We start from the raw sequence: 11,059 nt of genomic DNA on the forward strand, positions 1-11,059 counted from the left end.
GGAGGTGAGGCCATGATGGAAAGGGTCTACCACAGCATTCTGCTGAGGACATGCTAAGGCAGGGTATTTGCTGTGTGTCCCTGTAAGTGTTGGCCGAGGCAGCTGTGCACATCAGGAAACCATCCTCAGAAGTGACATGCACTTGGGTGTCTGGCTCCTGGTTCCTAGGGTAGTGCACCAAAAGTGCAGACAGGTGGAGGCTGCCCCTTTAGGCAGTTCTGTGGCATGTGGGGGACACAGGTGGGCACAGAGAGGCCTATTTCAGGGCCTGGCTGATTTGGGTACAGAGGGATGTGGGGCTGTGGGTGGTTTGTGCAAAGTACAGAGTGGCCTGCTCTTGTGACTATCAGGGGTGCTGACATTTACCAAGTGTTCGTCATGCCCTGGTGTCCTGAGTGCTTTATGTGAATTGCCTCCTGCTTTAGCACCGTAATGGTGTTCCACAAAGGTGACGGTATTTATAGGTATTTGGGAAATGCCAGTTTTCCTTCCTTCCCAATGCATTTGTCCCTGTTTATTCACATTGTGGTAAACATTTGATTGTCATCCTGGCCTCACTGAATAGAAAAAAAGTCAGTAGCCTAGAATTTTGGTACATTTCAAATATATTTTATTACTTTTGTTTTTGTCTTAGAAAGAATATGAAACCTGCATGCAAGGCTAATGGTTTCTGACGTGTGCATAGCATATGACACAGCCGTACAATGAGGCATGTACTGAAGGGGCAGTGTGTGGAGGGGGCGTTCTTAAGAGAATATTTACAGAGAAAAGGGCATGTGGCTGTTTCGGCCTTCAGAAGAGGACTGCACTGTTTAACATTGAAGAATTACGCGGGGAATCACAGATAGAATGCTTCTGTCCTGCCTGTTCTGTTGCAACGAGGGAAAGAAACATGCTCCGAAGGTTCTCCATCATTGATAGAATGTGTGTCTGTAGCTGTGCATTGTGTGTGTCTGGGTAGATTTTTAAGTTTTCTTGTCAGGTTTTGCTAACAGTGTTGGGAACTTCACGGGCTTCCAGAGCATTCAGTACTGAAGCAGTGAACCTTTCACAAGAAGGAGAGAAGACCCAACCCCTTCCTTAAGGACCCTATGCTTTGCCATCCCAGAATCTTGGAAATGTTTCCTAGAGTATGTAAAAATAAACTGGGGGGATGGGGTGGGGATGAAGCACATTTCTCTGGCAGCCAAACTCAAGTTCCTTAACAGATGCAGAGAGATCGGCTTCTGCTTGCCCAGTGACAGGGGCCACTGTGGAGTCCCCCTGAGGCTGTGACCAACCATGAGCCCAGGAGAGCTCATGGCAGCTGTGTGGAGGCACCAGGACCTCTGAGCGGAAGCTTCCTGCATTAGCAACGGAGCAATGCTGCTATGAAATGTTTGAACCAAGCTCTGGGTTCCTCCCAGGCGCTTATAAAGCTCAGATGTAGTGATGTCTGGACAAATACAAAAAAAGCTTTTTTTTTTTTTTTTTTTTTTTTACAAAGGAAAGGCATAAGTTTCCCCCTTTTCGGTAAAAAGCAGTGTGTGATAAAGTCTGGAGCACGAGAGAAGGGTCTCACATCTGGAAGCCTTCCGCACACAGCTATAAAATGTAAAAACTGACCCTTGGTAAAAAGTGCTTTGTAACAATATATAATTTGTGTCTTATGCCTGTGAGAAAGAAAAGGTTTGTTTGTTTGTTTGTTTGTTTTTTTATCTGCAGAGTCCTTTGCTCCTCTCCCAGCTGGTATGAAGTTTTCCCATGTGGGATTTTTCACCCTACTCTTCGTAGACCCTAGGAAGAGAAAACACCCATGTCAGTGGTTCGGGATGTGACACAGACGATCCACAGGCCAGTGGCTAAGCTGCTTCATCCTTGTCTTCAGGAGCGCCCCTCCCAGGGATTCCGGAGCTTGGGAGAAGTGGCGGTAGGAGTGGGGAACCCTTCAGAGGTCATCACACGGACCACAAAAGCTTACCCAAGTCTGGCTTTGTGCATTCTCAACAGCCTCCACATCTGCAATCCCCAAAGCCCCATGGAGCAAACCGTGTCTATATGTGAGGAAATTGAGGCACAGGGGACTTCAGATTTTCCCTATGAACACTGAATGTCAGTGGTGGGAACGAGGTCTGTTTGCAGCATGAGCAGGGATGCGACATGGGAGGACAGGTAGCCCCTCCTTCAATTTAGGATTGCATCTTTCTTTGTATTTTGCCCAGAGAATGCATGTCCTCCAGAAAAATGCTAGTTCTAGAAGCTGCTGCCTGAAGACTGAAGGGTGGTAGTAGGGCTGGGGCTAGGGCTGTCGGGGAGGCCTGTGGCTCAAGATCACTTCCTCTAGTGGTTGTGGCCCTGTGTGCATTCCCAAGCTGGTCTTTCCCCCTCACCTTCCAGACTGTCTCTCTTTAGGTACTTAAATCCCTTCTCTTCTGCCCCATGGCTGTTCCAGGGCCATGCTCAGATTCCTCTGCCTCCTTCCTGATTCCTGAGTAGGATCACCTAATTGTGCTCTGCCTGATGCGCTGCTTCCCGTGGCAGCCGGAAGCTGGGGGCTCTGAGATGCGGATCTGCTAGTCTGGCTCCATGGGCCTGGGCTGCCGGGCTGGCTTCTCCTTCCTCTACCCTACGTTTAGCATTCTCTCACTGTCTCTGCAAAGGGGACTTCGAGATAGTTCCTTTCTCTCCATTGTACATTCATGGAGACATTTTCAACCTTTTACAGGCGGATGGCAAGGAATTGCCCCCTTCTTCTCCCAGGATGCCTCAGCTTCCCCAGAAAGAGGACGAGCTCATTTTGTAATGAAGTGACGGGAGGCCTGGTAACGGAGATGCTCTCGTCATTGGAATTTGCCGCAATCAAAAGAGCAGGGCAGCATTGTCCCATGCCTGCCTCCTCTTCATCAGAGCTAGGGCCCAGGTGGAGGGCCGAGGGACAAAGTGTGCAAACCGCCTCAGTGTCTGCCAGCAGTCTGGTGGAGATGTCCTCAACCCCCTCCCCGGACGGGCCCCGAGGTTAGCCTCGTTCCACTTTGATGACGCAGGGCCCGGAGAGTGAGAGTGGACGGGGCAGGTCCTGCTTCTGCCACGTGAGCCACCTGCCCTGACCAGAAAGAGGGCTTCATTCCCAGCAGATTTATAGAAAATAATCTCTCACTCTCATCAGTTTCTATTTCAAGCAACTGCAAACAAGGCAGTTCTGGAGGCAGCACAGAAGGCTCAGGTATTGGGCTTGGGCCCAAGTGTCAGCCAGTGGAGAGCTGGTCGTGGGCTGAGCTTACAGTGGAAGGGCTGGGTGGGACAATGGGAAGGGTAGCTCAGGCACCCACTCTAGGCAGGGTGAAGGTGACCCTGCGAGGCCTGGCTTCCTGCCCTGTGCTCCCAGGGAAGTTACTCCCCACCTCCACTTAGCCTTGGTTTCCCCCTCTGCAGGATGAGGTGCTGGCAGCAGCTCTGGAGGAAGTCCCCTCTGTGTGTGTGCACGCAAGCGCTTCTCGGAACATGCTGGGTAGGTACAGGTGGAGACAGGCCCTGAGTGTGTGGGGAGTCGGTGTGCTCTGGGACAGGCTCTCTTGTATGTGGTATGAGGAAACCAGGAACTTGCCAAACATAGGACCCCAGGAGATTAGAGATAGAAAGTCATTTTCTGATTATGGAGAAACAGAGCCCAGAGAGGACAGGGGTCTGGTTCACGGCTATGGTCATCTGGTTGCTGCTGCCCTCTGAGATTAGGAGTAGCTCTGATTTTAAAGGGTCAAGCCCAAGGTCCCTCCCTGCACCTGCATGGGAGGGAATCTCTCATCTTTCTGGGCAGCAGGGAGCATGCAGCACTTTGAGGGGAGGGAATGTTGCTGGCGAGGCACTGTCCTCATCATTTTGTGTTGTTGTATCCAGTGTTACAGTTAATAAACCCCAGTTACTTGAGTGGTCGTGTTTTACCACATAAGAATCACAGAGAGCCACTCCAGGTGCTTGCTCATTCATTTGACAGAGGGAAACTGAGGATCGGAGACCTTAAGTTACTTTAAAAAGAAGAGGAATTAAGACTACAACTTAAGGGCGCCTGGGTGGCTCAGATGGTTAAGCGTCTGCCTTCGGCTCAGGTCATGATCCCAGGGTCCTGGGATCGAGTCCCGCATCGGGCTCCCTGCTCCTTGGGAGCCTGCTTCTCCCTCTGCCTCTCTCTCTGTGTCTCTCATGAATAAATAAATAAAATCTTTAAAAAAAAAAAAAAAAAGACTACAACTTAAAAAGTTAGCATGGTGCAAACTTTAGTTCACAAAAGGTTACATTTTCTTTTTTCTTTTTTTTTTTTAAAGATTTTATTTATTTATATGAGACAGAGAGAATGAGAGAGAGAGCACATGAGAGGGGGGAGGGTCAGAGGCAGAAGCAGGCTCCCTGCCGAGCAGGGAGCCCGATGCGGGACTCGATCCAGGGACTCCAGGATCATGACCTGAGCCGAAGGCAGTCGCCCAACCAACTGAGCCACCCAGGCGCCCAAAAGGTTACATTTTCGATGCTTACAATTGTCCAAGAGAGGAATTGCCTGCTTTGGGAAGTGGTGAATTCCTTACCGCGTGGGGCTCGATAAGCAGGGCTGGCTATCTGCTTGCTGTGGCTACTGTGGTGGGTGTTCCCCCATTAGATGGGGCTTGATGAGCTAGATAGAGTCCAGGATCTGGAGCTGGGGGGAAGGTGGGAAGGAAGGGGCGAGGAGGTGGGCCGTACCTGCGCTTCTCGTTCCAGGCGTTGTACCATTTGATGAACCGCTTGGTGCTCTGCAGCTTGGGGTGCAGGCAGTGCTCCTGACCCCGGTACCTGGACACGCTCTTAGTGGTGATGCTGAAATGGAGCAGCATGGGGTGGAGGATTGAGGAACCTGAATGAAACCCCTCAGTGTGGCCTGTGGGTGGCCCTGGTCTGTCCCAGTCAGGACACTGAGAGACTGTGGCCTCCTCCCTCCTTTCATGGGAGCGTGCCCATGTGCTCACTGCCTGGCTGGCTCTTGGGGAGTTTCTGGGTGTCCCCTTAGGCTCTCACTTTTCCCCTGGAGCCCTTAGAGTCTGGGATAGTCCCCTTACCCCGTCCCTACCCCCATGAGGCTGTCGTTTACAGGGCTTATGCCTCCCTTGGAGAACAAAGCTCAGGGGACTCTTCCAGCTGCTCTGAACCTGGGATGGAGAGGTGGAGAGGTGGTCTCTGTCTGACCCTTCAAACCCCAGTTCCACTTGATCCTCTGAAGATTGTCCCTGGGCTAGGCATTGCAGATCTTGAAGTTAAGTCTTGCTGGCCTTGAAGCCCCTTTTGATTCCTGAGCACGAAGTCCCTGTTGTCTCAGCCTCCGGCCAGAAAGTAAGACCTCCCTTCAGGCCTCCGTCAGCCAGTGTTCCAAGCCAGTGGAGGCCCTAGCCGTGTGGGAGGGAAGCAGGTGGAATCATACAGAGTAGGAATCCCAGGTCTGTCTGTGGACCTTGGGTAAACTCTGAATGAGTTTGCCCATCTGTAAAATGGGTCTAATTATATGACATACCTCTTAGGATTATTGGGTGATGAGATGATATAATCTATGGAGAATGCCTAGCACCTGGTAGATGCACAGTGAAGAGTTACTGTCATTAGTATTTGGAAGATGGGATGGCCAGGGGGAAGGAGAAGCCTTAGTGTGTGAGCTCCAGCCTGGACGGGGAGGCAGGACTGCTGCCCAGAACCTCTACGCCCCTCTCAGCCAGGGCTGAGCTAGGGCGGCAGGATTTAGGAGGAAGCTTCTGGGTGGGCGAAGAAGGATGGTATTCCAGAATGAGGGACCACGTAGGGGACCTGAAAAAGTGCAAGGGGAGAGGGGCCATTCCCTGAGAGGTCACAGCACGAGCAAGGGATGTTCGTGGACTGGGTGCAGGGGAATGAGCTGTGGGGCCAAAGAGGGGCAGTTGGGGGCTGGAATGGGAAGAGCAAGAAGGGAAGGAGAGAGGTCAGCTAAGGCCCCACAGGTTCCCAAAGATAAAGTGTCAGGGCACATGTCAAGTTCTAGATGGGAGCAGGGCCACCATGAACGACTGTCCCAGTTGACAGGGAGAAAAGAATCTTGCCACCACTATAGGGGCAGAATATTTCTGGGCAACTTGTTCTCTTCCCTTCTCTGTGCTCTGAGTTTCCAAGGCCCCCACCACAGCCTCAGCTTCCTCGAGCAGGTGTTGATCTTCTGCTAGTGCCTGTGGACTGGGCTCTGCCTTCGCTGGCCTTCCCTGAGACCAGTCATTCCCCTGGTCCTGTCCCTCCTTCTAGGTGTCCAGCACAGGGCCAGGCTTCAGGGGGAGCGTGCTCCTTCTCCTCCCTGCGGTACCTGGTTGCTCTGCGGGAATTTAGCCCACTGCTCTCTGTCTACAATACTGCTTTTGCCCTCCGAAAGAAAGGATGTGGCCAAACCTGATGAAAAGCCCTTCCTCAGTTAGGTCACTGTACAGGCTGAGGATGCCCAGTCCTGAAGGGAGGGGCAGCAGGGGAGGACACTCGACCCTCCCAGCACAGTCCTCAAATGCTTGTCACAATATTGGGCCTGTGAAAATTGGTTGCGGGGTGGAGACATGAGGATTTCTGTTCCCAGCAGTTACTCAGAAATTCTGGGTCCTGCGTCCTCTCTCCTCAGCGGTTCTGGGTGCCGAGGGTTTTGGCAAGAGTTCAGTGGACATATGACACAAATTGCCCTTTATAAGATCTGGAGTCTCCGGGTGCAAGAACTCCCACTTGCAAAGCTGACTGCCCTCCCCACCCCACCCCCAGCCTCATCAGAGATTTCTGGGTGACTCAGGGTGAGCTGCAAAACTTGCTTTTGTTCAGCTTTTGTGCTGAAAACCTGCTTTGGCAAAAAGTGCTGGCCCCTTGTCTGATCTAGAGACTCTTAGGAGCTTGGGACGGGAGAGGGTGTTTAGCCCTTCAGGGATGGGCGGGGACCTGGGTGTGAGTGAATCAGGTTTTGGAGACGCTGACTGTGTTCGGACCTCCAGAGGCCACTACAAGTTTTCACAAGGCTGCGTAAGGCCTTCCCGCATCTGCCCGCTGCTGTCAGTTTCTTCTCTATTCTAAAAAGTTTTGCCAGGAAAAGGAGTAAGCCTGTTTATTGAGGGTTCTGTCCTTTGGAGATGGCTCTGCACCCCATACCCTGCTTCTCCTTCCCTGAAAGGTCTTGACACCTTGCCTTGGGGCATGGGGTGGTTTTCAGCACTTAGAGGAGTGCAGACCCTGTCATCTCCAGCCCCCGAGCTGGGAACCATGGGGTGGGGGGCTTGTAACTCCTCTCTCAGCTTCTGTAACCCTGGACCTCACCAAAAAGGATTTTCTGGCAGTTTTTCGGGACTTGGGTTTGCAAGGCAAGGGGGCAGGGACAAGAGGTTAATTTAAGTGCCTGGGCGGAAAGGCAGTGGGGTTCAGCTCAAGCCTGATGGCTTTGCAAATTCCCCTAACTTGAACCTGACTGTGCAGCCCCCAGGTGGCAGTGGGGGGTGGGGGCTGCCTTTGCATACAGTGTGTGGAGGCCTTTGGGCCAGCAGGTCCAGCAGACAGAAGGCACTTGCCCAGACTGAGAATTAAGTGTGTCCTGTTGCTGGGGGAGGGGAAGAGGGGCCAACGGTCCGTGGCAGATATTTGGTAGCTGCTTTGCCAAGGGCTTCCTTCCTGGCCAAGTGCGTATTGATGGGGAAACAGTGGTACTGGACTCAAGTGGTTAATTGGGAAGGCAGAGGAGCAAGGAAACTCAGTGTTCTCTCACTCTGCCCCAGTTTTTAAAATATTCCTCGCATCCCCACTAAGCAGGGCTCCAGCCGCATGGCACGTTAACCCCAGCAGAACCCTTTGCACAGCACTGTTCAGGCTCAGGGACCCACGAGAGTCCAGCCGGTGGGGAAGATCAAGGATCAGTCCCAAAATGAAATCGCTAGAAGCCAAAAACTGACCGTCTGTGGTCCCCTGATCAGAAAAAGGCTCTGAAAGGAGGGTCTGAGGACTTAAAGACATTTGTTTTTATTCTCTCTCCAGTAACAGGAAGGCAGCACGCCTCCCAGTTTGGGTGCAAGTACAATAGTTCTGGGTGTGTTTTGAGTGCTCTCAATCCGGATTTTCTAAAGTTGGCACAACGGGAGCCACTTAACCCTTGATCATCCCAGAAAGGTGGGCAGTGCAAGCACCTAGGCTGCCCATTTGAATCTTAGCAAGGGTGAACTCCCAGAGGGCTGTTTCCAGAGCACCCGACAGTGACCCTCTTTCCAAACTCTCTTTCACACTGTCGCGCCAGCGTCCCAAGGACTCGCTGGGCAATTACAAAGGCTGGTCCAAGGCCTTGCCGGAGGCACAGAGGAATGTTTGTTAGCCCGCCCGATCCAGCCCCAAGCTGTGCCCCAGCACCGGGTTAAGAGCAGCGCGCACACGCTCACGGTGAGGAGCCAGAACTCACATAACCATCTTCTCCTCGCAGTGCGGGTACTTTGGCTTCATTTCCAGCTTCTTCACGTCGCTGTAGCGAATCTTGGGTCCCTTTCGCGAGCACTTGCATTTGGACCCTGCAAGAGAGGGCGCGGGGTGCCGTTCAGCCGCGCGCGGGATCTCCTGCCCCCGACCTCCCTCGGTGCCCACCCAGAACCTCCAGGGTCGCGGGAAGCCCAGCAGTTGGCGCCTGGGTGCCCCAGCACGGCACGGGGCGGCGACGAGGGACCTCCCGGGCACTCACCGTCCACGCGTGCGGCGCACAGCGCCAGGAGCAGCAGGAGCAGCGCAGCCGACAGGAGCCTCATGCTGGCCGGAGGGGCGCAGGGCGCGGGAACAGGGACTGGGGAGGGCGCCCGGCCGGCTCGGCTCTCTCTGCCCGGAGCGCGCCTCCCGGCTCCGCTCGCTCCCGCTGCGCCCGTCGGTGGGTGGCTCGGCTGCCGCGCTGCGCTTCTGCGCTCCGCTCCGCGCGCTCTCCGCAGCCTCCCTCCTCCCGCCCGGGCCCCTTTTTAAATCCGCTCCTGCCCTCGCCGCAGCGAGCTCATTAATATGCAGAACCACTCGGTGACTCACTGAGATTTCTCAGCGAGGTGGGGGGAGGAGACCTTCCCCGCCCCGGGGCCGTGATCACAGCGGCTCTCCCTCGGAGCCACGCGTGCACAAGCACCCTCACACCGGCTGCCCTCTCACTTCTGCGCGCACGCTTGCACACCCGGACTCTAGCCCGCGCCCACCGCCGGTGCCCGGGCTGTACCGGACGCTTGAGAGGCTGCTTAAGGGTCCTGCTTTTCCGATCGTGTGGTTCCCTCTGGCCAGTCGGGCCGGCTGAGAGCCCCAGGCCCGCGGCCCAGATCTTCTGAGACTGAAAGGGTTTTGGAGCAGGTGCTAGGTGTGGGTGCCAGCAGGCCTGACTCCTAGGGCGTGAGTTGTCCTTGCTGGGCCAGCAGCCTTGGTGGCCAGAGCACAAGGCCAGGTCTGGAGGGAGGTTGCCATAGGTTGTTCAGCAGCAAAGCCATTGCCTGTGGCGGCTGGGGCTGCCTGCAAGGGTGGGTGTGAGGGAGATTTGGTCGCTCTGACAGGAAGGCTTCCTAAAGTGGTGTGTGGCTGTGTGAGCTGCCTGGTGGGGGGGGGGGGGGGGAAGCCAGGGGTTCCTCATTGTCATACCATTCTCTAAAGCCTCTGCCCAGTAGGCAGACATGGCAGTGGTAACCATCTGGACAAAGTCCATGTTCCCCACATATGCCAAGCTCTGTGGTGGAGTGGTGTGGGCCAAGGCATGGCAACAGAAAGTCCTGCTCGATTACTTAAAAGTGCAAGTGACTTCACTACTTTAAGGCTTCATTTTGCCTCCTGTGCCTGTCATCGGGTGGCTGTGAGAGCTGTGTAAGATCAGACTTATAAAGTGTTCAACAGAGTGCCTGTCCCATAGCTGGTGCCCAGGAAATGTTACTCATTGGTATCATTATAGGATGTATTTTAATATGTATCCTTTTGATTCTTATAAGTCCTTTTCTAAGTTGGTGATTTAATTCCTTATTTGATGGGTATGGACACAGACTCAGAAGAAGAAATAACGTGGGTAAGATCATGTGGCCAGGAAGCAGGTGGCTAGGCCAGGAGGGGCCCTGGTATATGTGGTTGCAGCTCTGGGGCGCCAGTTTCTGGGCTGTCCTGCCTCCCTCAGGCACTTGGGGAAGTGCTTCCTTCTTAGACTCAGCGACAGGGGATGGAGAGTCTCAGGCTCCAAGGGTCCCTGGGCTTGGCTCCCAGGCCACAGCTGAAGCCAGGGCAGAAGCTGCCAGGTTCTTCCAGCTCACACAGCTCTGTGCTGTCAGCTCACTAACTCTCTGGGGGTGCAAATACCCAGAGAGGGTCCTGGGGGGATGGGGAGGGCAGGATGCTGGGGGCAGAGTAGGAAAATGTGTACTGTCTCTTGCCAGTTTGAAACCTTGGCTGCCTTGAGAGGATGCTTGGCCATGAAGAGCCTGCCAGAGCTCGTGAGCTGGCTTCAGGCCATTTCCTGCGTCCTATGCATGCAGTTGTATCTATACTTAAAGCAAGGCCAACAGTTGGACATTTGGGTTTATGCAGATGAGTGCAAGGGAGTGATTTTTTTGGCATTAGCATTAATTTTTAAAATTTCTAATCTTCTGAAAATTTTTCTTAGTACAAAACCAAAACATTTGTCACAGAAAAATCAGAAAACACAAGCAGAAGAAAACATAAAAAACACACACACACACACTTCCACCCACTCAGAGGTCTACACCAAGATGCCAACAGTGTTATCTTTTCAAACCCTGTGTCTTTGCTTGCATTCATTTGCACAAATGTGATCAGTGTGTGTGTCCTATTCAATAACCCGCTTGTTTTACCTATCACCATATCATCAACATTCTCCCATATGACTGGTTTTGCTTCTCCAGTCTCTTTTTTTTTTTTTAAAGATTTATTTATTTATTTGAGAGAGCGAGAGTACATGAGACGGGGGAGGGTTAGAGGGAGAAGCAGATTCCCTGCCGAGCAGGGAGCCTGATGTGGGACTCAATCCCGGGACTCCAGGATCATGACCTGAGCCGAAGGCAGTCGCTTAACCAACTGAGCC

General features: G+C 53.3%; 1 protein-coding gene across 1 annotated transcript; it reads right to left on the reverse strand.

Annotated features, from left to right (window-relative positions):
* Positions 1-1,434: 1,434 nt before the first annotated feature.
* Positions 1,435-8,949, reverse strand: CXCL14 (C-X-C motif chemokine ligand 14). The gene is made up of 4 exons (XM_045892827.2): positions 8,699-8,949; positions 8,426-8,531; positions 4,711-4,824; positions 1,435-1,776 (listed from the first exon to the last, which is right to left on the reverse strand). Exons 1-4 carry the CDS (start codon positions 8,760-8,762, stop codon positions 1,761-1,763), a joined length of 300 nt encoding a protein of 99 aa, XP_045748783.1. The 5' UTR covers positions 8,763-8,949; the 3' UTR covers positions 1,435-1,760.
* Between the last annotated feature and the right edge of the window lie 2,110 nt (positions 8,950-11,059).

This window comes from Mirounga angustirostris, unplaced genomic scaffold, assembly GCF_029215605.1.
Source record: "Mirounga angustirostris isolate CCGP_5_RB_7025 unplaced genomic scaffold, mMirAng1.0.hap1 SCAF_7, whole genome shotgun sequence".
NCBI lineage: Eukaryota > Metazoa > Chordata > Mammalia > Carnivora > Phocidae > Mirounga > Mirounga angustirostris.